The sequence below is a fragment of the Branchiostoma belcheri genome, unplaced genomic scaffold, assembly GCF_001625305.1.
Source record: "Branchiostoma belcheri isolate BF01 breed outbred unplaced genomic scaffold, Haploidv18h27 scaffold18, whole genome shotgun sequence".
Lineage (NCBI taxonomy): Eukaryota > Metazoa > Chordata > Leptocardii > Amphioxiformes > Branchiostomatidae > Branchiostoma > Branchiostoma belcheri.
The window spans coordinates 2267227-2293401 of record NW_017803268.1 but is presented as its reverse complement, the minus strand read 5'-3'; the positions used below and the strand labels follow the sequence as shown (position 1 = coordinate 2293401).

The window sequence follows — 26175 nt, the reverse complement described above, 5'->3', positions numbered from 1 at the left end:
TAAATGTAATTCAATAAACCAACTCTACCACCATAAACTATTCAATTTATCATACACACATATTTATTCTATGATCTTATTTCTTTTACTGTTGTTTGATGAAGATTATCCAATTGTGCAAAACCATCATACAATTTTTGTATGCCTGGTTGAATATGATATGAATAAAGCTGTATGAGTTATGAATATCACAGAGATCATATTACACATCCCCCATATTTCATTCATGCTCTAGTTGAAGGCCATATATCAACATTACCCCAATATGCAAATCAGCCTTCCCCCCTATGTAGCTCTTTGGGGTAATAATTTATATTTATTCTGTGGAGACATTTGAATTTTGTGGACTTAAAAATCAGCGTGGAGACTTACACGCCGATATGTACACAAGCTAACGCTCAGCAAACCACGCTTCTACAGTTGCGTTTACCTAAAAGCGCTTGAACAAACTGGGTGTTTGAATTGAGGGCACAAAAGCGACATACCTTTCACAGAATTTATTTACTGTGCTGTCCAAGTCTGTTTAACAGTGTACCAGTGAATTCTATGAGTTGTAGACTAGATTTTCTTTATAGGGTATTATTGTTTAATGTTAGCATGATTTATTAATGATAGTTAACAATGTATCATATAGGGAGAAGTGGGGGGGGGGGCAGCATTATTATATGCAGCAAAGAACATGTATTGCATTGCAGCAGTTGTAGCACACAAAAACATCCTGATATCCAAACCTACTAGTATAGCTGCCTACTAAAAGTGAAATGGTAGCTATTATATGTTTGGATGCCAGACTACAAACACAGTTCTCATCTATTGATGTTATGCTTTATAAAAGGACAGATTAATGAAAGAAGGCCTGTAGGCATAGTTACAGTTATACAAATGTAGCTATACCTTTTGTTTTCAATCGTCAGCAAGAGACAGGAAATAAGCAAAGTTGTTAGCATTAGCTTTATCTCAGAAGGAAATGTCACAACATGCATGTGATACTACTGATAAGGCACATTTGTAAACTGTGTATGCATGACTTGGCAATAGATAGGATGGTAACATTAAGGTGATATTTTGGTATCTCATAATTATATGCAAAGGTCTGCTGAGATGTAGTCCCCTGTGTCTAAGGAGTAATGGTTGGATGGCTCATCATATAGGAAAAATAAGGTGATTAATCTTCAAGCTTTGTGTATCATGTTTTTGAAAGGAGTCAACAAGAAAAGGGTTGATTATGCAGTTTTAACCCTTGGCATAACTATCAATATATAGATTTTACAATATTCTTAGACTTACATATCATATTTATAAGTTTAGGCTTCTGTAGTATCAATTTTTCCTGTTTTTTTATTTGAAAAGTGTAGTAGGAAATTTTGTTTCTATTCTGAAATTCTTATTTACTGAAATTCTTGATAACTGAAATTCTTGATTACCAAAATTCTTCTGTCATTAAAACTTCAGTGTCTCCTCTAGTCAAGTACCTGTCTCAGGGCAAGCAAATACCAAATTTGGTTGTCCAGCAACCTTTCTTTACATCTATTCATACAGCCATTGTGACTAATGATCTTCCTATAAACATCTGGGTGTAAGTGGCCATGGTATTTCAGTAGGCAGCAGCTGGTTTGGCCAGTGGAACAGAGGAGTGGTCACTGGGGACAATTCCGACCACATATAGGCCTGTCTGGCCTTTTGTGGTAGTCATGTGTTAGCTGGACGTATGCAAGTCTAATCTCTAGCTTTCGGGGCTCAGCCTGGAGTTTTGGAACTCAGACAGACAGAATTATGCAGCTAATTTGACGTTGAACAAAGAACAGATGTATGCGAGATGGAGAGTGTGATAGAAGCAAGACTTTATTGCAAAATAGACTGGGTCAAACTTTTCGAATGGTACGAATTTCTTTCAGTGGAAAAAATTGTATTACACAAAATGTTTAGTCAATTTATGATTCTGATTGTTGCCAAAATTCTAGGTTCTGAAATAATATTTATCTTTGCCCTTTTGGAAAGAAAATTGACTTGTTTGTAGAACAAAGCCAGGTATGAATATTGTTGCAAATTTAATATAAAGCTTTATATAATATAAAAAAGTTAGCACGAAGAGCAATGTTTTTCCATGTCTAGTATTGTCTACACTGCACACAGTGCTCAGAACATTGTCCAGGAGATGTTTCAAGACAGAAGTCATTTTCCACATGCATTCCTGGGATTCAAAGCCCTCACAGGCCACTATCACAATAGAGGTGTTTTGAAAAGCTACTGATCCACTACTGGTTAAACAGGAGCAGATGGCTGGGAAGAGAACAAGACTTAATTTACTGAAAAGAGATGTCAGAGAAAGACTGTAAATCAAATCAATTACACCACTCAGGTCCAAATTTAGAAGGAGAACTCTCACTTTGAAGAAAGAAGTGTAGTTAGACCTGTCCAGCCAGCAAATACAGAGTGTACATCTATGTACAACAGTGTGTTATTGTCACAGAACATTAAACTTTTGTAATAGTCTGGACCGATACATGACCCTAAGAGTCAAGGACAAAAGTCAGTGCAGTGAAACATTTATTATTATCCCTTTTTTTCTGAAGTATAAAGATGTTTTCTTTCTTAGGACAGTTATTCAGGGGTAGGATGAGTTTAATAATGTAGCATATTATCATTATACCAGCTTATCAACCAGATAAGATGAAATACCGACCTTTGAAAACAGTTTTAGTAGAAGCAGACCTTTCCTGATAAGACGCATGACCTCACGACCCTATTCCTCTTTCAAGGTCAATGAGTTAGCCTTGAGAAGATTAATCATTCTTGGTGTGGTCTAATTGCTTGTAATGAGCTCAACGAATACCAATAAATGATACCTTCATTCTTATCCTTGTGTTTTATATAAGATTTATTATATTACACTAGAACAAACAATAAGGGGCTTGAGAAAACAATAACACTTCAGGCATTTTTTTTAACGGAGTGGTTCAATGCAAAGCCTATACGACCACTTCTCGGCATTGAACTAGAAATATGAGAGAAACATGGCTATGTCAAGAGATGGCGGTGTTTTATTCTTTTTAAGTTTTTCCAAATCTTTTATTTTTTATTTTATTCATTTGGCTTACAAAGAAGCCAGGGTGTCCCAACTAGTCAAGGACTATTACTAAGGGACACCCTGGTGGGAAAATGGAAATTATTAGACATATCACAATTTACAAAATACATGCTTAGTGAAATATACAACTTATGTACAATGGTGCAATAATATACATACATTTTGAAAATACAATAATAGAGTCCTGGTATATACATGGTTGCCGAGGTACAAATCTTTTGCATAACAAACCACCCATCCTTTGGTCAACATGTTAAATCCAGTTTAAACTTGTATTGCAGTCTGACAAATTTTCTAGAAGGAACTAGATTTCTTGGAAAGATCCAGATTGTCCCTCATTGTGAACATGGGTACACTGCCTGCGTGTGCTATACAAACTTTTAGTGTTATCACACCCTATATGGAAGAACTGAGTTTTGCTAACGCTGCCAACTTCCAGGGTGTCAAAAATGCCAGTTTGTTGCTGAAACTCGACAGTTTGTGGAAAGAGCACCCTTCTCTGTGTACGGTTGTAGCTGGCACCACCGCGCTAAGAATATCTCATTACAGGGCTGCGCCTGGTGCCACACGGCACCCAGGTGTCAGGCAACAGTCACACCTGCAGGTGTTTGGAAGGCAAGACTCTGACAAGATGATGAAAAGAGGTCTTATAACACATTTAACCTTTAACACCTGCAAATTTGATAGCCTCAAAGCAAACTAGCAATTTTTCTTGTCACGGAGCAGGGGTAATCTACTTTTAGGAGCAAAAATTGTATAGTCCTGTGAGAAATGCTATGATATAAAATAAGCCATGCCAAAAGTGCATCTTTTCTAAAAACTGAACGCAAAAGAATTGGTTTCCATTGGAAAAAAGCCGACTGAAATGAGAAAGACCTTAAGATGAACAATTAGAAATGTAGTAGCCTAGACACAATGTTTTTATGCATATTTCTGCCTATCCTGGAATCCTTTTCTTAGCCAATCTTCATGTAGTTTCAGACCTCTTTATCATGGATTCTTCCCACCTTAGCTCACATGTTGTTTTAAAAGCTGCCTAGGGAGTCAATTTTCCTGCTCCAAAAGGTCTGACCTGCACTTGTTTGAAAAATGCCAAGCAGCAAGTTGGCTTTGTCGTCACTCTTGAGCTACCATTTAGCGTACTTGACCTTCCAGAGTCAAGTTTCGCCACCATTCAGTTTTCCCAAACATCCTTACACAGTCGGCTAACAATAGAACGTCGCAGGTCATCCAGGCTTTGTAACAAGTGCACGCAACGCTCTGACGTCATCGATGCTTACGTAACGTCTGGTAGAAAAGTCACGACTCTGTTTTTCAAGCAGGGACCAACTCAGATTAAAGGTCCTCGAGTGTGCAAGCATTGGTGCACGGTTTCAGTCGTAAATCGGCATAGCTTAGAGAGCTTTGTTATACCCTACAAGTGATTGAAATTGTTACTGAAGCCTCTTAAAGAGGTGATTACTTTGAATGGAAAACTGCTCTTTTGGAGGGCTTTGGACCTATAAATACTGTGTGAGGATTTGGAGGACTTAAGTGTTCGGTTACAAGGCACCCTTATACTATACAGTGTTTAAAGTGGAGTAGGGATAATCGTATTAGTGTGACATGTTCAAAGTGAAAAGAAGGCGGCAGCTCGCTGGGTGGTTGTATTGTACATTTAGATCGTACAAAAGGTACGGTAATCCCCTGTGTTGTGTCTACCCGTAACTCTTGCTAAACCGCTCATCCGCAACCAAGGTCAGCCTCAGAAGGCGGCAAAACAGGTGTCTACCAGACACGAGGGGTCACATAAGGTCATGAACAAAGATCAAGAAAAGGCTGAGCAACTTTGATGAGAAACTTTAGTTCCTGAAATCTTGGTAAGCTCCTTATCAGCAACCAAGGTCAAACTTGGAAAGTGTCCTTGATAAAACAGGTGTGTACCAGGACTAGACTGTAGGGGTCGCCTAAGGTCATGGAAATAAAGATTAAGAACAGGATTTGGGGAGTGATGTTTAATGAAGCGTAAAGAACAAATAAGTTTTTGACTCTTGACAAAACCTCTTTTAGAAGCCGGGTCAACCACTATAGATGTCCTTGTAAAACAGGAGCATGCAAGTAATATGTATGTAGATGCATATTTCTTGATCACGTCACCTGTACAGCTAAATTTTGCATACTTTAGTCAAAGTCCTTGGAAATCATAGCGACTGTGCGAGTGGACGTAAACTAACCAGGATGTTACCCAGGCTAAAGTAAAGAAATCAGAAGCTAAAGCTCTTCTTTAGAAAGTAATATGAAAGCCATTCATACGAGTAATATTGCATAATTTGGTGCAAAAACACCATTCCAGGCAAAAGCTCGGAAAAGCCTCAAGGTAGCACTGGAATTAATCCGATATTCTTCCGATACCCCCCAGAAGTTCCATTTGCTTTTTGTAATTCAAGAAGTGGTCTTCCACATGTGCTACATGCCCCAAGTTATCCACAGGAGAAGGATCAGGAAATGCCCCCAGGTTGGGAAGCAGACCTGGAAGTCTGAAGTGGGCACACGTGTCGGGTCAGCTTCTTAATCTTACACCAAGCCAGTTTCTAAGATGTGGTCGGGAAGTCACCACCTGTGAACGGTAGAACTATGATAACACAAGTTGGGAAAAGTTTACTCTTTGTTTCTCGCTGCCTTTTGTAAAAAAAGAAACCCTCAAAAGTAACATCCAATTTGTACACCCTCAAAAGTAACATCCAATTTGTACGACATTCATACATTTCAAAGACTAGGTGTGCTTTTAATATAAAAGCACAATTATTCTTTGAAATAATGTAATTAAAAGCTAGCATTCTTTTGTCTATTTTAATCTCATTGCGGTGGCTACAAAACTTATCGTTTTGAAGTATCTCTCTCTTGCTAAGAAGGGTCACCCGTAGGGTGGCCCTCACACATGTACATGTATACATGTATATCCTTTTCATGTATATCCTTTTCATGTATATCCTTTTCATGTATATCCTTTCTCAATTAAAATGTCTTTGTGTTATTGTATAACAAAGATACTGTTGAAACTTCCCACTTTGATCTCAGGATAGTTTAGATGGTCTGCCTGCTTGAAGAAACACACCTGACTGTGGTCTGAAGTGCTCAGTTTGCCATTACAGGCTTTTAAGACTTCAAAACGTCTGGAGATGTTTTTGTTGTCGTTGTTGCTAGGATTTCGTCCCAACAAAACAGGCTAAAACTATTTGTTCCTGACTTTTGTCTCCAAGTAGGTGGTGAAGAATGCAAAACTTGTTGATCGCGGAAAAGCGTCCGGAAGGGAAAGGTTGATACGATATCTGGGCAACAGAAACATTTAGAATTGATGACCTCGGGAGTCTTTTATCTGACACAAATGTACTTCTATTGGTCGGACAAACAATAACCAGTTTGTTAACTGATAGCAAACCAGACAGGTGTATTTGACGAGTTTCCATAGCAACTGTGGAATATCCAGGGAGACACAGTCATCGGAAAGTATTTGATTGCTCCTTTGTCCCTCTTTCATGTATAATTGAAATAGTCGTAAAAGTTTGGAAGTTTGGGCTGTAAAGGTGTTGCTAATTTTATCTTGCTTGCATCACTTCTAAAGAGGCCATTGAACTCTGGGAGTGTCTGCAAAATGTCATTAACCTCCAAAAGCATGGATACAAAATTATAGATACATGTATGATACCCTAGCTCATTAACTAGATTAACTGTAACAGTGAGGAGCCATTATTGTAAGTAAAGGAGACATTGCAAAGACAAGGCTTGGCATGAGGCTTAATTACTTGTACTGAAGTACATTGTAGGAGAGCTTCAAGCCACATTAAATTATGTTTTGTTGGTTCACAGGTTTGATTATACAAAATTGGAGGGTAAAGTTTGTCTTATGCAAGTTTTCCTCTGAACCCCCGTTATCATCTTATTCTCTTGCTGATTTATTACCTACAAATTGTCTTGAGAGCCAAGGAAATCGATTGGTGTGGTCTTCCCCAACCATTTCAGCTGACATCACTTCAAAACAATAAACGGTGTATTGTTGGCCTCTTGCCAAGTTCCAGGGTTGTGACAGACCTTGTCTAGACCAATATTTGGCAGGGGGCGTAATGCTTTTGGCCTTGATGAACTATCAAGTGTTTTTCTAGCCAAGCATTAATGTAGTTTGACCTAACAGAATGGCAATCTGCTCTGTGAGTAACCTTGCCAATTGTTTCAAGGTCGGGCGCTAAATACAGAAGCAGAGGGTTTGCCAAGTTGGATTGGCTAGCCTCTGTCCACTGGTGACCTGGAAATGCTTGTAGGAAATCGTAAACTGGACCTCTGTGGCTGTTATATGACCGTTTATTGTTTCAGAGGGGTTGTTGTGCATTTTATAGTTTGTGGGACAGATGTCAAATTATATTTTTCTGTGTAGAATACAAAACCTCAAAACCCCACAAAACGGTAACTTTCTCGTAATTTTGAGAACATAAAATAGTTTAATTGAGAAATTTTGAAATTAAAACCATGTATCAGTTTAAAGACGGGGAACAACAGACAAACCGTATAGTGATTGTGACTGTGTATTATTGCATAGTCAACACCCAGCAGAGTACATGTAAATTACTGTACGTGTAATTTTCTGCTGGCGCTGGCTTAATTTTTTGCCCCAAAAATGTCATCGGCAATTTGAGAAGTAGAGGATAAAGCTTGACCTTGAGGCGATCGCGTACGGAAAATCGTACGCCAGCTACATGTAGGTCACACACGGCTCAGTCATGCGCGGTCTCAGACGTAAACCCACCCCATTTATAGCCGCAATCCCTGACTAGACAAAATGTCGCAGCCATATCAAGCTCCATCCGGCTATTTCTATCGATAGGTATTTTGGATGGATGGATTCGATGCTGTGAGTTATTCTCGGGGTGTTCGGACTGTAAAATATGTTATTGTTGCACGGTCATAAACAGTAGGTGGTAAAATGGTAGGCTGGAGCCGCTCCCGAACTCTAGGTGGTTGGTTGAAAGCTGTGAAATTAAAACCCAGATTTCGGACAAATCTCTAGAGGCCAGGTCAAACACCCTCTTTGGAAGATTTTTGGCGGGAAAATCAAACGTTCCATTGTTACTTCGTATGCGTAGAAGTTTGAAATCTGTCTTGTACATCATTTGACCCACGTGGGCTTCAGGTGACTTTGATACAAATATTGTGGTTTAAAGGTGCCCTAAGCGATATCTGGCCGATAGTAGGCTGGGAGCATTCAATTTCAAAAGTCTGTCTTTTTGTCACATTTTCACGCAGTATGTTGAATCAACCCTATCCTATCCCATACCGATAGTCATGGAGCAAAAATTCGATGCCGCTTTGCCGTACGAACGCCGTGAAAAACTACGTGCCTCCCGCCACCGGCAGTGGTGTCGGCCATTTTTGAAATTTCCGAGCGCTCGCGAACACTTCCGACTTCTTCCGACCAGAGCCGAGGACGAGTCACGTGGTTAACCACGAACGCGCTGAATCAGTCGAACTGCAGGTCATCCTGAGTTTCCGCTACATATTGATACATTTCGCGTAATGTCATAAAATTCGTTTCTTGGTATGAGAAACTGTATGAATGTGGCTACCACATGCGATATAATATGATAACATTCAAGTATATACAAAAAGAGGAATTGAATACAAGGTTCTGACCATTAAAAAATCGTCAAATTTGAAGTCAATCGGTTTCGAACTCTTGCGTTCGATCCATGGAACCAAGGCAGCGCGTTCCATTTTTCGCGGAAGTTCCCGAAAATTGTCGACGGGAAACGGTTACTTGGTGGATTTTTGGGCCGATTAAATGGAGGCCCCGATAAATCAAGCAACTTGTCTCTGGGCTAGTTTCTGTGCTGTTTCAAACGCCAAACGTATGAAATAATGATGCAAATGTGCTGATACTTGGTGGTATGTGTCAATACCATACAGATTGTCTTGTTCTAAATATTTCCTATTTTAATGCCCTGATATCGCTTAGGGCACCTTTAAGTGATCATGAGAGGCAAAGTGACTTGATCCTACTCCTTCGAAGATTCCTCAATCATGTTAAGGGTGTATAACCAACAATATCCTTTCGTCCAGTTTGTATCTGCTTCCTCTACTGATTACTTTTAAAGGTATCAAATTCTATACTGTCTGGGATTCGAACCCTCATCTTTCTGATGCAGAGCTAAGGTTACCAGCCACTGCACCGCAACAGGAAGTCATCAGCCTCACCTGGTGCCATATTGATTTCCGGAACTATTTACCGAGTGCACTGGACTGAAGCAAATGATATTTGCCAAGGTTTTGTTGAACTCAGTTCATACAAATGTGGCTTTATGGATGATGTCCTGTGGAAACATTTCATCTGAGGCAAGAACGTGTGGCTCATAGAAGAACGTGTGGCTCGAATGTAGATAGTTAATCTCTTTTATGAATACTCATTTTTTCACAGTCATGACTAAGTCACATTGGGTAGACTGATAGATAATAAAACACTTGGATTGTAAAGACCTCTTCATGTGTAATTTGTTCCTGTGGTACATACCATCTTGGGGGGGGGGCATACCTTTTTTCGTACAGCGTAATCGGCTGTTGAGCGTAAATGGCACATTTTACGTAGAGCATAATTCACCGTTTTAATTTTACGTGATGCGTTGTAGGTAACTTGAATTTATCATAAAACGTCATGGGGAGGCATCTTGAATTCAGTATAATACGTAGCCGGCTTTCAAAATTTAGCGCAGAGTGTTGTATGAACCCCCCATGCAGGCCCTCATCTTGCATTGACACAAATCTCTGCCCACCTTGGGTTTATTTTTTTCCCCTGGGCTCAGCCATAGCACCTGTGTTATCCTCAGAATCAAGATTGAGCTGCCATATTTGCAGAGTCTAGCACCCTGACCAGAATAACGTTTGCCGATGTTCTGCTAAACTTGCGCTGAATCACCTTGTAACATTCCAGAACTGTGCAATTTCACGGAAGATTTGAAGTAGAAGTAGACAGGATCTAGGAATGTGCAGGATCATGAAACAGCAGTTTGCACACCTGTTATAAGGAGATTATCTTTGGTTGTGTGATCCACTAAGGGCTAGTTCATTTGAAGCATTGATGGGGTGTATTAAAGTATTTCAAGGTATATATAAGTCAGAGCGGTGTTTGACTTATCATACTGAAGGGGGGAGAAAAAGATTTCCAATTGCATCTTCATGCACCAAGCAAGCAAGCAAGAAAGCAACCAAGCAACCAAGCAATCAAGCAACCAAGCAAGCAAGCAACCAACCAACCAACCAATCAACTAACAAACTAACAAACAAATGCAGCTAAAAACATACATAACCTTCTTGGTGAAGTAATCAATTCCACATTTTCCAGATGCAGAAAATCACCATGTTGGCACAAGATGTTAAATGTATGTATGGGTACATCTTGGTGACAGGTTCCCACAGATTTTCTGTGCTGGGGGGTTGGATCAACACATGTGAGCCAACTGTCTGTAGGGCTGGTTTGCTGAAGGTCGGGAGGGGGGGTAGAGGTCATGTCTGTTTGTCTGTTGTTGTAGGAGATAGTTGCTGGGGCTAAGTGGTACAGGTGTGGTGGCCGTGGGGGGTGTGGTTTTTGGGTTTGACCCCGGACAAATTTCAGATAAACTGTACGATAAACTGCGATATTGCTGGAATTTGTCAGCAAATTGGTTGGTTAGCTTGGAAGCGCAGGGTACATATAGTTGTCAACTGTCAGACAGTCCAAGTTCTAGTGGAAGTTTAGTTGGGTTTGAAACAGATTGACTGATATTGGACAATACTATACACATGTGACTTGTGCAGTTCATTTTCTTACATCTTATACTTGATCTGCTTGTTTAATATTGAACATTTAAAATTTTGGTTTTTGCTTTGTTAATTATTTTCTTAAAAGCTTTTGACAGAAACAATCGCACGGCTGTAACAAACACTGGGGAGTCAGGCGAGATAATCTCATAGTTTTTTCTAACGGTCAGGTACTTTCAGAAATATGCCAACGAAGCGTTGTCATAAGATTATGCTGGAGCCAGAAAATTTTCCCCACGCCGCTTTATGTTTTTACAACAGAAGCCACAGCAGTCGAAAGTCGCCACGTTTGCAACTGAAAACCAAAAATAGCTCCAAGTCACAGGTGGAAATGTTTGGATGTAATCCTAAAAGTTAACATGGGGCAAGTAAGGAATGCGGTGACCGTTACAGTGTTTTCGGAAAGTGCCAAGTTCAAGATGATTGTGGATTCAAGAATGCCAGAGACCAACCGTTTTTACTGGTCTCAACGGTCTCATCTATTTAAACTAACAAGGCAAAGTAGATAAAAAGACTGTAAGGTGTAGATCCTGTACATTTTTGAGGCAGAAACAGCAGTGTATTGTTAATCCACAGCTTATTTGGCACCATATTTGAGGAGCAAATCCATCTCTTTCTATTGCCTTTTACCTCCGTACCCAAAGTACCGATTTACACCTGGGTGGAGTGAGGAAAGTCGTGTAAAGTGCCGTTCCCTGGACTACATCTAGGATTGAACCCATGATCTCTACATCCTGTGTCTACATCAATGCCATTAAATAAGGATGTTTTATTGCTCGGGGAAACATGTAAATGTACAATAGATATATACGTACAAAACGTGATACTCATTTAAAAGAGAGTGTGCGGAAAGTCAAACCGGTTATCTACAACTTCGACTGCACGTCGTCTGGTGTTCCTGATTTGTATCAGTGAGGTCTGGGCTCAGGAATCTCTCTCTGCAAGTTTTCCCTTCGAGATTAACGATTTAATGACTTCCTTTCCCGTTGCCAGGCGGATAGATACGGGCGTGTGCCTCGGATCAACCTGTCAAGCCGTGAAGGGTTCTAACTGATTTCACTGGTCAAAAACCGCCACTTTACCCACACTTCTTGTCAGCTGGAAAGCCAGTGATTTAGCTTTCGCAGTTGGAAAGGTGGCCACGGGCCAGAATAACATCCTCGCTGATTCGTTAGTGAAATAACTCTGGTCTGACAGTTAACGTATTTTACTGGTTGAAACCGTCATCTTTTGAAATCCCTGCTTGTCAGTTTTCTGACAGCTTCACTAGATACTGATTCAAACTGACAGTCTAAAAGCCCCACTAACAGCTTTTAATCAATTGGAACTGTCTGTTTCAAAGCTTCACTTTTCAGTTTTCTGATTAGAATTGACATCTCAGAATCCTAAGGTGTCTGATTGTGGTTTCTAATTGATCCTCTTGTCAATGCTGACAGCATTTAGCTTTGATACGTCACAAATTCTTTTCTCTTTTAGTTACTTCTGGTAGATTAGGCTGTGATTTAAACCCAGTAGTGACTGTACCTTGCGGTCTAGATGTGGGAGTCCTAACCGCTAAACCACCAAACCCTAGCACGCTATATCAAGGGGTCAACTTTAGATAAAAAATCGCTCTGGCATCAGCATTCTGCAACAGAGACACTGAGTCTAGCATCCACGATTTGTTATCAGTAATGTTTCAGGGTCAGGAATTTCCTTGTAATTTTTTCTTCCCGTGGAAAACTGGTGTTAATGAGAGATCGTTCCCAGGGCCCTCGTTTTAATCCTATGTATAGCGTAGATGGACCGCTCTAATTCAATGTAGAGCGTAATTGGCGCATTTTGCGCAGAGCGTAATTCGCTGTTTTATTTGACGTAATGCATTGTAGCTACCCGGAATTTTTCGTAAAGCGTAATGGGGGAGGCTTCTTGAATTCAGCGTAACACGTAGCCGGCTCTCAAAATTTTGCGTAGAGCATTGTCAGGACCCCCCCATGCAGGCCCTCATCCAGGCAGGTCATGTGTGGAGGATCTCTCTAGGTTAAAACCTTATTTGGCGTTTGAAGTGAAATCATCTGTCACAGTTAATCATCTAGTTAGAACTAAATGTTGATATCTGAATCCCTCTTGGGTTGGGGCTGAGCTTAGGACATCCAAAAATAAATATACAACACCTGCTAGTGATGAGAGTCAGAATGCAAGACATTTGGAATTGAAAAAAATGGGTCATCTTTAATTTTGCCACATTGAATTTTATTTAAGATCTTATCAGTGTAGTTTGCAAAATTGCTATAATTACAAAATAGTTCTTGGCTATTCTATTTTGAGTGATTTGAGTTTGAAAAAACATCTTGAAAGACATGAATGGTATATATTAATGCCTGTCAACTTCATTTCGAATGTTGGCCTAGCTCAGTACTTACCTAAAATCTCCAATAATCAATGTAGTATGTACGTGTTAAGTTAACTTTTTCCCTAGGCCTACAGTTACACCTGTAAGCAAATGAAAATATGGTACCAATAGGGCCCCTCGGTTGGGAGAAGGTAAAACAAAAGATTCCCACCGTCCAGGGATGTGCAGTTGTGCAGGTGCTGCCCAGTCGGTTTGACAGTTCAGAAACTGTTTATGCCTGGAAGGTCTCCTGTAAAACTTGTTGAATTTTGTGCTCATCAGTACAAATAAATAACACCTGTTGTTGCCAACAGATGCCGACCAGAACGCGTTTTCCTCCTGCCCACATGTTTCTGTTTCTCAAAGGCCGACTTTAGACTGACGACGGTATTCGATCGCACGACAATCATCGTGGGCGACGGCTGGCTTTAGACACATGACCATAAAGCGTGGCGGACACCCGCAGCGCAGGATGGCACGCCGCGCGCCAATTCAAAATGGCGAGAGAACCCCTTTTTTCGGCATGCTACAGCAGATTGTTTTTATCCTGCTTTTAACTCGTTGTCCTGTGGATGAGACGCCGAGTTTCTGCCCAGCAAAGAAGGGGTATGAGGCACATGTACCGAGCGGGGAAATACTCCGGGTTTGAACCAGGCGTTTGGTGCTGCCGTCGGCCTGGCTATATTGGCCGGGAAATGTGGATCGGCGGATCGGTTCGTACCGGAGAAGTAGCGATTGGTGGCAGGGGATTGTACTAGACACGTATGACGATATAAAGTCTTTGGTTTGACGACATTTAATGATACAGGCGATGTGCTTGGACATGAAATAACGCTTGCAGGCTTATTTGCATAAGGCCAATGACCTCCCACTTCCTTCGCCGGCGACGGTTCACTTTAGACGATGGAAAATCCTCCTCGGACCCCCCGCTGAAGGATCGCACGATAGGGTCCGAGGTGGTAGTGACGACGATTCGAGGATTACCGTCGTGCGACTATTTTGATCGTGTTTAGACGGTGGTAAAATACCGTCGCCGGCAACATCTTGACGATAAACATTCATACGACTATCGAACCGTCGTCAGTCTAAAGTGCCCCAAAGATGCTGGAATTGTATTGTAGTTGAAGCGAAGGAGCACTGAGGGGTAATTTGGGGAGATTTAGAACAGCCCTCTGGCCTTGCTGACAGTATATCTCCATTATTCTCAGAACACTGACATCTTTAGTGAGTACAAATCAATCCATGATGGAAGTTTTAGGTCAAACAAGGCGGCCTACATGCTCATTTTCTGTAACTTGAAGGCAAGTCTTTTCGATTTCCGTTCTTATGAAAAGTTGTCTTATTTGCCTAATTCAAAGTGAGGTGACCAAATTTTGCATAATTGCTGTCCATGCCTATTAGACTGGGCTTTCGTTACAAAAAAAAGAGGTGTAGGTTGTCATGTTACCAAAAGCAGATCAAAGCTGATGAAACATTATAAATGAGACAGGTAAACAAACTGACAACACTGATTTAACCCCTGTCTGGTTAACAAGAATCAGCCGGTGGTGTTTTTTTATACAAAGCTGTCCTCTTTCACAACATTCTCTTGTCTTAAGTTATGGAACACACGTACACAGAGGATGGAAAACATGTTGCTGAACTTTTATGTAGTCGCCATATGGAGGGTGACACTATCTTTTATTTATTATTAGTTCTAGATTATTTGTACAAATAAATCACTACAAATAAATCTTCATACAAATCATTCATATATCAGTAAGTACATGACGAAGTCTACATATCATTGTGCTTTTCCAGGTTCCCTAGGTAGTTTGTAGCAATGCCAATTCTATGCTTTACTTTCACAAAGAAACCAACCATGTATTTTGTTTTTTAGTTTCTATGAAACATATTTTTTACCCTTTCACATGAGCATAAAGGACTGCGCTTTCTATCTTTGTAAAGTGAGCATTTTTGTCGTAGGAAGTTGTGAAGTAGAGTAATTAAACCAGAAGGTTCATGCCCCAATTGTTTCTTTAGAAATCCATGGAGAAAGGAATTTTGTCATAACGTTGTCCCAAAACAGTCACTCTTGAGAAGTAAAAGGTAACTCGAGCCCCAAAAGTTGATGCCGTATTTATGTATCAACAACGAAGATACAGCATGGTGTTGTTACACAGACATTGTGTTACCATCAGTAGTACAGTTGGTCGAGACTCCAACTTCAGAATCTCACCAGTCTGAAACTGCAGCCAAGGCCAGGTCCCAGGTGAAAGAATGGTATCTTTTGTGTCTGTCACCTCCGTATACATTTCCAGCGTGTGGCCCCGTGTTTGGGAAATAAAACAGGTGGTCACAGGACACGCCCCTGGTTCAAACGTCTGAAACATCTGACCAGACAGATTACAAAAACTAACCTGGACTGTGTCAGCTAAATCTACATGTAAGGTAGAACAGAAAAGGGTAGGAAAGGGAAAAGTCATCTGAAAATGTTCACAGTAAAAGCCTTTAACATAGTTCAGAAAGTTTTAATCACAGCTTTGTTATCATTTTTGTATTTTGGTTGCTAGGTAGGATTTATGATAAAACATGATAAAAACTTTGGACCTCCCAGCAAATTCCTGTTAGAGAACAGATAACAAACACACTTGTTATCCAGGTGCATTTTGTCTATGTGGTTTTGTGTACTGCCAACACCTGTGTTCCATGTGTTGTAAAGTTAGAATCCTGTGACTTTGTGGAAGTTCAGAAGTTGAAGTTTTTTCCCAAGCGGCTGGGGTTGACCTTGAGGTTGAAGGTCGTGTACATGTGAGATGAAGTAAGGTGGGAGGTCTGCTGTGATGTCAGGCAGGGCTGATGTCCTGAGAATAAAGGTTTCAGGCTGTAGGACTGGTTCAAATGTTTTGGAGGGAGGGAGGAAATGGAGCTAGCCTGGGTGCCAGACTGTTGCCAGGGGTAGTAAGGTTATATAGGCTAGCTAGCTCCTTGGCTCCAGGGCCAACATGTAATTTCCAAGCAGATCCCTCTCGGTGGCAAAAAGACAGTATCAAATTGGCCAGACAGTATCCATTAGCCAGAGAAGCTCCGTGGCCACCAACGGGTTGGTGGGGTTCAGGACAAAAAAATGGCCATATATAAAAATGTAACGGGGGGGGTGCCCTAATTCCGACCCATCCCTAATACCGAACTAGTTTGAAAATCCTTGTTGCGGCGTTATGCATGGGAGCACGTGCCTAAAAATAATCACAAGAATGGACAATGTTTTTGTGTTGATATCGGCAATCTCACAAAGTTTGTTTTAGTTCCTACACTCCGACAACAGACGAGTGAAAAATCTGTGTGAATTCGACGCTTGTTCGGGGGTTGACGAGCGTGTCAAAAATGCAGGTTTTGCTTTTCAAACAGCCACTTTGGAGCAAGTCGCGTAATTGTAAAAAAGAGGACTTGTTTGGGACAGAAAACATTTGTAGATTGTTTTAGTCATAATTTGTGTATTATTATTTCTAAACTCTCTTCTCATATCGACCTGTGTTAAACACTAGGTCGGAATTAGGGCACCCCTGTTGCGATAGAACGTTCCACCGGCAAAATGACCAAAAAACTGCCGTGCGTTTCGTGAACCATTACGATTGGGTGCAAGCCGCTACACTCAAGTGAAATACACAGCTGTGCAGTTTTAATCGTTGTGATCTTTATCTGTCAATATTATATCTCATGTTGCGCGGGTTTTTGGTCAGATAATCTATTACCAAAGGTCTGTGCGTTTGCATGGAACATAGCACGGAATTAGGGCACCCCCGTTAACGATCATTCCCCCACAACCTCTGCTTGGAGAGTAGCCAACATGTCCCCAAGGAAATTCTACCATAGCATAGACATCCCTGTACGGACTTGGAGTCTAACTTAGGGCCAAAGGTGAGACTGCGGACCACAGAACATGGTCACTGTCCTTGTCTCATGCCAAGGTCACCTTGTAATGTTCTACTGGAAGGGGGGGGGGCGTTATGGGATGGCCTCCAGCTGCAGTTCCCCTGTGGACTTCCTTCCTGGCCTACACACAAGTGGCTACACAAATAAACCTGCGCTAAGCAAACATACACAACCATACAGGCAACTCTAATAGCTACTAATAGTCACAAGCTGTGTCAACTGGGAAAGTTTTAACTCCGTCTTTTATGTTGGCCAGTTCCGCACCCTTGGTATAGTACAGCTGATTCACTTGTTCTTCCTCACTCACACATTGTAATTTAGAAAACATTCCCATATTTTGTTATCGGTCTTGCTATTTTCAAGTTAGCATATCGTAATGAACAGATAAAGAACAGTTCCTTTAATTAATTCGAGCTCTGCAGTTCGTTGCTTTTTGGCAACATTGACTTGTTTATTATTTTTCCCCAGGAAAACGTCAAGAGTTTTTATTTGAGGCCACCAGAGTTTTGCCAACAGTGACACTTATGCTTGGAAAAACTGCATGTCATGATATTGTTCTCAAGTAGGCTTGTTTCCAGTAGGATTTTCAACCAGGAATGTTTGTTTTTATTAAACAACTCAATGTGAACTCTTTAGTCTTGAACTTTATTTATACAGCAAGCAACATTAGAACCAAGCAAGAAGCAAATAGCACTAACTATAAAATCTCAATTGCTAATGGTCGCCTGGTATTACAGCTCTGGGAATAAGAAAAGCTTTTAGATAATTAGCTTTCGTTTGTCCAAACCAAAGTAAAAATGACAATATTCACCTTGCATTGTTGATTCAGTCATAGATTTTGCCAGGGTTTATTTCTTATAGTTATCTATACCATGCTATATCATATGAGACCTTGATTTAGTTGGAAATTGATAACATTTTCAACCTTGAGGAAAAGACTGAAATTATAGACTGTTGAATGATGGCCGACAGGCTCCTGTATAAGTAAATAAATTTTCTTTATCTGCCATCACAACTTTCTTTCCCCCAGGACTTGTTTTTTAAGAGCTAACCTTGTAAGTTGTAGGCAGTTGATTTTCTAGCCTAAATAGAAAAGTACTTGTCAATAAGATAGGCCTTTTTTTATCATTGAAAAAAAAGTTTTCTAAATGTATTCTTATTTACCAGAATAATTTGTTGTTTTGTTTCTAATCCTTTTGCTGAAGGTCAAATAGTCAATTACATGTACATAAGTAACTGGATGTAACTTAGATATATTCCCACATCACCTTTACGATGAAGCAAATGTACACTAAAAGCTCTTGTCACCATGATCAATTTCTTGGATGAGTAGTTCAAGTATCTTTTTGGGTCATCTTGTTCAAGATAAGAAAAGGGCTTGCTGTTCACAATGATCAAACAAGGAGCGAGCAACAAGACAGGTAGACTGGGATTAGAACCCCTAACCTTAGCTTATGATCCAAACTGACCCATTGTATTACTGCACACAATATACATTGCTTCCTACTTTGGAAATGAGGGCCTGCAAGTGGGGGGGGGGTCCCGACAACGCTTTACGCTGAATTCGGAAACCTCGCGATTACGCTTTACGATAAATTCCAAGTGGCTACAACGCATTATGTAGAATTAAAACGGCAAATATGCTCTACGCAAAATGCGAAGAGCGGTCCGTCTACGCTCTACGTAGAATTAAAACGGCTGATTACGCTCTACGGAAAAGGGCTTGCCGGCCCCCTTGAATCAGGGCTCTGAAATAGCAAGTCTAGTCAGCAAAAGATGCCCTGAGCATGTTACCCCCGGTTACACACCTATGTGTCGAAATCCCTATGTGTCGAAATCCCTATGTGTCGAAATCCCTATGTGTCGAAAATTAAATAAGCAGCGTTCCTGCCAGCCCCGGCTCATGAGTGTGTCCAAATTTTTTTGGAGGGAGGGGTGTGAGCGCCGGTGGCCGTCGCAATGTAGGGGGGCCGGGGGCATGCCCCCAGAAATTTATTTTTATTTTTAAGCCTTAAATAACGCAATTTCCCCGAAATGGAACGCGGGTTCGATTCGAATTGCCCAGATCGAACACGATCGAACACTGTTCGGATTCTATGAAATGTGGGAACTTTGCAGCCCAGATTTGACCACCGTGCATGGCCGGGTCCGCATTTATTTTCTGACCCCAACTTTTAGTTGTCCCTTTATTTCAATCAGTATTTCTTCCTCTCATGTCCATGCATTCTGATCAATGCCCTAACCATCTATTACTAATAGTGAAGGTAACTTACATAGTAAAAAGTTAATGATATATATTAGTATAAAATCGCTACAGTTGGACAAAAAGTGGACCTTACTATTCTTTCTCAACGACAGTCCGTGCTGTAGAGAGAGTCTTATTTATGCCGCGTTTATGACAGTTTTGCTACAATCTTATTCAAAGCTTCTGAAAGGACCGTACTTTTGCCAGTTCAATTTTTGTTCAACTGCAATTTGCCGGGGTTACATTGATTGTCGAGTGAGTTTAAACAGCAATAGCGCCAGTGTTGTGGCTGCCATGGGCACTGATAGTAGTACGTTTTAAATTCTGAAAAACGAAAACAGGGCATACATGTGGTTTAACTAGACTATAAACTTTACTATGGTTAAAAGATTTATTAACAAATCCCACTAAAAAGGAGACATTTTTGATGGATTTGGTATCAAACTCAGGAGTTCATACTCAATTTTTAAAGATATAGCACTAAGTTTGTTACAAATTCTTACCCGCGGGCTTATTGCAAATACAAAGATGTTTAAGAGGGACGAACAAACAATGAATACATGTGTGACATGTATATCAAGTGGCTAATTCTAGTCTAGAAAGTAAGTAAGTATAACTACTAAGTATCAACTTGTTGGGTTTGACTCCTTTTTCTGAGACAATGGAAGACAAAGGATCCCACTCTTTCTGAAACCATTCATCATTATCATCATCATAGACAAAGCTCGAGATTTTTATAATGATTCTAATTTTTTTAGGATCCTATATAATGAAATACAAATCTACAGCGATCCCGCCCCCTGACGAACGAGTCGCTGCACGAGGTGGGATTTCAACACATAGGGACTTCGACACATAGGGACTTCGACACATAGGGATTTCGACACATAGGGCGGTCACCGTTACCCCCTCCCCCCTAAAAAAAATGAGATCACGTTATAGATTGACTCTGGTATAGGACATCAAGGACATAATGATTTTCGGGTTTTGCCAGATTACCATCTCAGTAGTCAAGGTGAAATTGAAAATCTATAATCTGTTACTGAGGAGTATCATTTGCAGGCCAGGAATGGGGTCAACTTTGATGGGGCTGATACCAAAGATCACTGAAGTGTATGTAGTTTAAGTAATCATTCGCAAATGTACTACAGACTGTGATTATAACTTAGTCATCCAAGAATTTTGGTCACTTAGTGATTTGGCATGATCTGTTTTTGTTTGAGTAATACATATACGTTGTACATGTCACTTCGTCATTATGGAATTTGTAAATAGGTAATTGACAGATTTGGACAGTGCAGTTGCTATTTCTAGTGAAGACAGTAGTGTTCGCCTATTGCAAAGCTATAGCCTTATGAGTTATTATGACTCTTCCTCTGAGCAAAATTGGAATGATCTGGTGAAGCTAACCTACTACTGAGGACTCCTAGCATCTGACTGCTTTAGTGCAGACAAAATTCATCTTTATGCAAGCCATCAGAGATCATGTTTAACCATCTTAGCATCACATTTTGAGAATTTGAAGGATGCCATATTCATGTGGATGCTATATGTTTATAAACATCAAGTATTTTGGACCATAAGAGTACACAAATCAAACCTGGAAGGTATCCAGGTTAGTAATTTGGATACAGTGACAGGAGGATATCCTTTGCATATTGGAACACAATCATCATCGTTGTACACCATAGCACAGATAATTATAGGTTGTCATCCGGATGTTACCCGAAGGATGTTCAGTAGAAGTGTGTGGTTTCTAATCAGACCTACATACCAGCAAAATTGTCTTATCTAGTGAAGGATAGTTGGAGCATTTTTTGTATCCAGGGGAGCTTCCCTTTATCATGGGTTACATACTTTTCTTTGTTCGTCTGTAAATATTGTATTATTTCTCCAACCAAAAGGCATCAAGTGTTTGTTTTCTGACAGGAAATACAGAGAGAGTTTTAAATACTTATGAGGAAAACCAGCATTGCAGAGAAGAAACATGTAAACATGACACAAATTGTTGACCTAAAATGATTGTTCAATTATTTTCACACATCCAGTAGATCTATAATCCTTCTACATTGTAGGTTTGTCTGAATCAACTCTTAAAATCCAGCCTGCAGATTATTTACGGGAACAACGGTCGACTTCACAAAGGGCGGATATGTCCCAGAGTTGTCATCTCGCAAAGCAATTTCATCAGCGTAGAAAGGAAAGAAGATTAGAATAGAGTTTTGCCTGCACTGTTTGTGTGTCAGGTATTACTCATAGTGTCCCTGTTGTGTTGGAGGGAACCTAATCATGTCCCAGTTCGGGGCGCTAATGAAGCTTTGCAGTCCGCCAATTTTCTGACAACAATCAGGGGGAAATGAGTCATGGTGGGACGGCAGGGTGCATAACCAAGGACTTGTTAGGGTCAGGAAGGCTTGTGGGAGAAATGGGAGGAAATTTGCGGTTAATGGCAGTTGTTACATTTCGTCTGATATGTTTAAGATTTTTTCTGTGATACTGCATACATGTACTGTACATGAACTGTACTAAGACTTGTATAAAGCTCTTCTTACAGAAATGTTCTGTTGTTTTTGGAGAAAGAATATTATTTGTACCCACAAGAAGAAAGCTAGAGTGGCTTATGATTATGAAAATTGATGAAAAATAGACACGCACAACAGATTTCAGCATTCGGTTTCGCTCTGTGTTCTTTGATACATACTTGTTATTTTTCTTGACTAGAGGTTAATAGATTCTGTCCTCCCACCTGTATTATAACATATGGTGACAAGCAAACATGATAATGGTGCTAAGCCTATAGATCCAATATAATTAGTGTAATCAAATTAGCTGCTAGTTTTACAGCCATGTGGTTCAGCATCTGGATGAGTCACGATGATGGCTGATGAATAGAGAACAATACATTTTCAAATTCTAGTAGCATGTTTTCGAAAATATTTTCGGATTTCTTTACAGTGAGTGCATTTTGTTTGTGCCAATTCACCATTGTCATTATAATATTCTGTCAGAAAAAAATTTCAGTGGTATTTTGTGGCAAACATGGCCCATGCCACCTGTCAATTTGGTTGAAGCATGATCTCTTTCACCCTCCATTTCTGTAACATGAGTTGTACATTCGGAACACGACCTTGTGCCATAAAAGCATGTTTTCCTCCCTTCCATACTTCAACACAGAAGACAAGATAACAATTGTTACTGTGTACTGATGGTCAAATGTCAGTTTTATTTTGTTTGCCTACTACATTATCTGACAGATGTCTGTGTGGATTTGAAATGCGAGTGATGACAGAGTGCAGTTGATATAGTCTGTCTCCCCTGCCACTCTAGTAATCCAATTCCTCCAACATAATCAAATTCCGAGTCCTCCCAGTGATGACAGCCTGCGCCTGACTCACAAAACCTCGACCTCTGACTGTCCCTATCTTTTAGTCTAAAACCAGGAAGGAGGGAAAGTTGACCTTTGTTCCTCTGTGTTCCATTTTCCATCCCTCCATACTCTGTCGCAAGTGATTGATAACAGTTGGGTTTGGCTGTACATCCAGGCTGGCACCAAGCCTATTGTGGAAGGGAGCCGGTAATCGTTTGCTTCCATCTCTCCTTGTCATCTGCTTCCTTCGCCCATCCGGGTGTTTTCTGGCCGTTTCTGGACCATCAGTTACTTGCAGACTCATCCCGCAAGTGGGGACTGTTGTTTCTCCCCCTGGCTATATGAAAGGTCATGCCAGGAGGCAGCCTCGTGACTTGACGTGAGACAAGAACAGGCTGAGCGTGTTTTGTGTTTCGTCTCAGCAGTGGACGGGCTAGCTTCCCTGAGTTCCTGCTATCTCTCAGCAGACAGTTGGCATCTATTGTGAGGAGGTGTTGTAGTGTTTCATACAGATGGTGGAACGGATGTCCGCTTTTCTGGACCTTGTGGACATTCGTGGACTCTGAGGACACACTGCTGTAGGCGAGAGGTAGAAGTTGGAAGTTAGAGTCAATATTTGGTGAAGGAAAACTGCTTGGATCATTATGGGAAAGGGGAACCATATCCCACAGAGGCAAGAGCCGCAAAAGGTGAGGTTTTGGTGATTTAACTTGCGAATTTGTGTGTGTAAAACTTTATGATTATCCATGTTAAGTTTCTAAATCTATTTAAGTAGTTAGTATTTTAGTGAATTTTAGCAATTTTCCTGTGTTTTATGGAATCTGACAGTTACAGCTGGAAATTCTCAACCACTAGTACTGAGCCTCTAACAAGGAAGTGTCTTCATAAATTGAAAGCAGATAGGGGACTGTTTGTTTTTATTTTCAAGTTAATCAATTGATTGGCTCTAGGGTTGGTCATATTGTAAAACATTGGAAGCTTGTAGGCTTCAATTTTACATAATATATACATTAATTATGCAGAATGTGGGACTATTCATTATCCACTGCCTTCAAAGAAGAAGTCGAACCCCATAATAGCTAGCGTAGTAGTAGAAGTAGAAGTTTTTCCAGACAGATTGTTACCTGTCTCCTGTTACTGTATTGCAACGAGTATTATACTTGATTGTACAAGCAATTAGCCTTCGGGCATGATTTTGCAAATAAAGTTTCTATATATGAAAATGTTTCCATGCATACCACTTTCTAGCACAGTATGGTAGCGCCTTAAAATCCTTTTCATGTTTTCCAGTAACATTTGACTTTGGATCTCTGAATTTTAAGAGGTGCACATCATTAATATTGTATCTGAGGACATGGCCATTCCTCTTTATTAGTTTGTGTCCTGCTGTAGCGAGAAAAGCGATGAATCAATATGTCTGAAAGCTTTCGTGCGGCTTACAAGGTGTCTTTTCATCCCGCAAACTCCATTTCTCTCCCTTTCCCCGCTGCCTGGTGGCCATTCTATTTCATTAGCCATAATTCCTCCCACCCTTCTCCTGTCCTGGATTACACAAGCAGATAAGAAGGAATAGAAGTATCATGGGGATCTAACGGTTTGGGCATGGAACCAATTTTGAAAAGTCAAAGAGGTGTGCAGAGGAAGTCAGGGTTAATAAAAGGTAGATGTTTGATCACCATGGGGGGTTCTTGTCCATACTTTGTAGTGTAGGCTGCTACCTGTTTTGTAGCGTTATTTGAGCCAAAGGTCTTGTACATTATCTCTAGACGGTAATGGCTTTTGTTAGTGTTTCCTAAGGACTGACACTAACGTAATCTGAGGGTTGATGCAAAACACTGGGTTGTCCTTGCCTTGTCTACCTTGTTTTCTCCCCCATGTTTTTCCAGAGATTACCACCTTGGAGTTGTGATAGATGATAGTTAAGAAATCTGAGTAGGTGTTTATTTACTATGTGAAACATTGTCATATAACTTGTGACATGTTGTAGCTGTATAAGACAGGGCTGATATTGTAGCAAGGTGTGCATGTGTGAGATAAACAAATATTTCTATTTGCAGAAAAAATTAAACTACATGATTGATTAGAAAGTCCTTTGGAAGAAATGATGTCTCTTTTCCATGGTTGACTTTTGCAGTCCAAGCATCACATCAGGAGGTTAGAACAAGTAGAAAACAGAGCAGGTATTTCCTGGTGAAGAGATTGAAGCTCTGCCTGGTGCAGATTTGTGAGCTGTGGAACTAGTTAGGACCTGACACAAACCCACAGGGGAGGAGATGAAAGTCAGGCCTCCCTGTGGGGGCTGGACACTTATGGGAACAGTACTGTAAATCACAAGTTTTCCCTGGTACTTTTGATTTTGCAGGATTTCGCTTCTGTACAGTGAACGTATCGTTACCGCGAACAAATGATTCGCCGACTTTCTTTTTTCTGCATCTGCCACCACCGCAAACATAGTTGAGGGCCTGCAAGCCCTTTTTCGTAAGGCGTAATCAGGCCGTTTTAGACTTCGTAATTCGTAGGCAGCCTCCTCAAAAATCAACGTAATTCGTAATAGACCCATTCGACTCTCACGGATCGCATAAACTGCTTACGTCACAGGGGGGACATTTCGAAAGAACGTCGTTCTAGAACGCTGAAGTCGAACGTGGCTTGCGCTCACGGTGTCCAACCTGGCAGATCATTTTTTTACTAAAAGGTAGGTAAGTATCTATTTTCTCGGTAATATGTGCGGAAATGACAGGAAAACAGGCATCAACTTTGTATGGTGGCATTCTGTACAACAATTTAAGGTTATTTTGTTCTGTGACATATGCAGTTTATGCGATCCATGAAAGGAACTTTCGAAATGTCCCCCCTGTGACGTAGTTTCTATTCGAAATGTCCCCCCTGTGACGTATGCAGTTTATGCGATCCGTGAAAGTCGAATGGGTCTATTGGATGGGATATTAGGTAGGAACACAGTTCTCACCCAGTAGAGTCTGCAGGATGTGAGGGGTCCCTGTCTCCATCCACCACATCTGTACTCAGGGTCGCATCCTGACAACATACAGTTGTACGAGGAAAAGGGACAATTCTGAACTACATGGATTCAGTCTTAAGAAAAACTTGAAAGAAGCTACAAAACTACAAGCTGCAACCTATGACCCACTGCTCACGGAGTCACGTGTGTTATCTGCTTGACGTTTAATACGAAAGTGGTGGATTGCTCATTCCTTGACAAAGACTGGAGTTGTACATTCGAAAATTTGGGTGAGTCCAATTTCTTGTGTTGGATATTACAGATTAATCTTGCTGCATAATGACTTCTACCAACACAGATGAACTTTCAAGATAAGCTACAAAACGTTATTAGATAACAGTATCATGGATCTGAG

General features: G+C 40.6%; 1 protein-coding gene across 3 annotated transcripts in view; it reads left to right on the top strand.

The window, feature by feature from the left end:
• The window catches only part of LOC109467408 (neuron navigator 2-like), a 198234-nt gene that overhangs the window by 7012 nt on the left and 165047 nt on the right, over positions 1–26175 (top strand). Inside the window, exon 1 of one of the 3 annotated variants that reach the window (XM_019765355.1) lies at positions 23036–23490. The exons of the other annotated variants lie outside the window; for them this stretch is intronic. Coding sequence (XP_019620914.1) covers positions 23446–23490 — 45 coding nt within the window. The 5' untranslated portion in view covers positions 23036–23445. Of the gene's footprint in view, positions 1–23035; positions 23491–26175 lie in introns of those variants that run through there. 3 annotated transcript variants of the gene reach the window in all.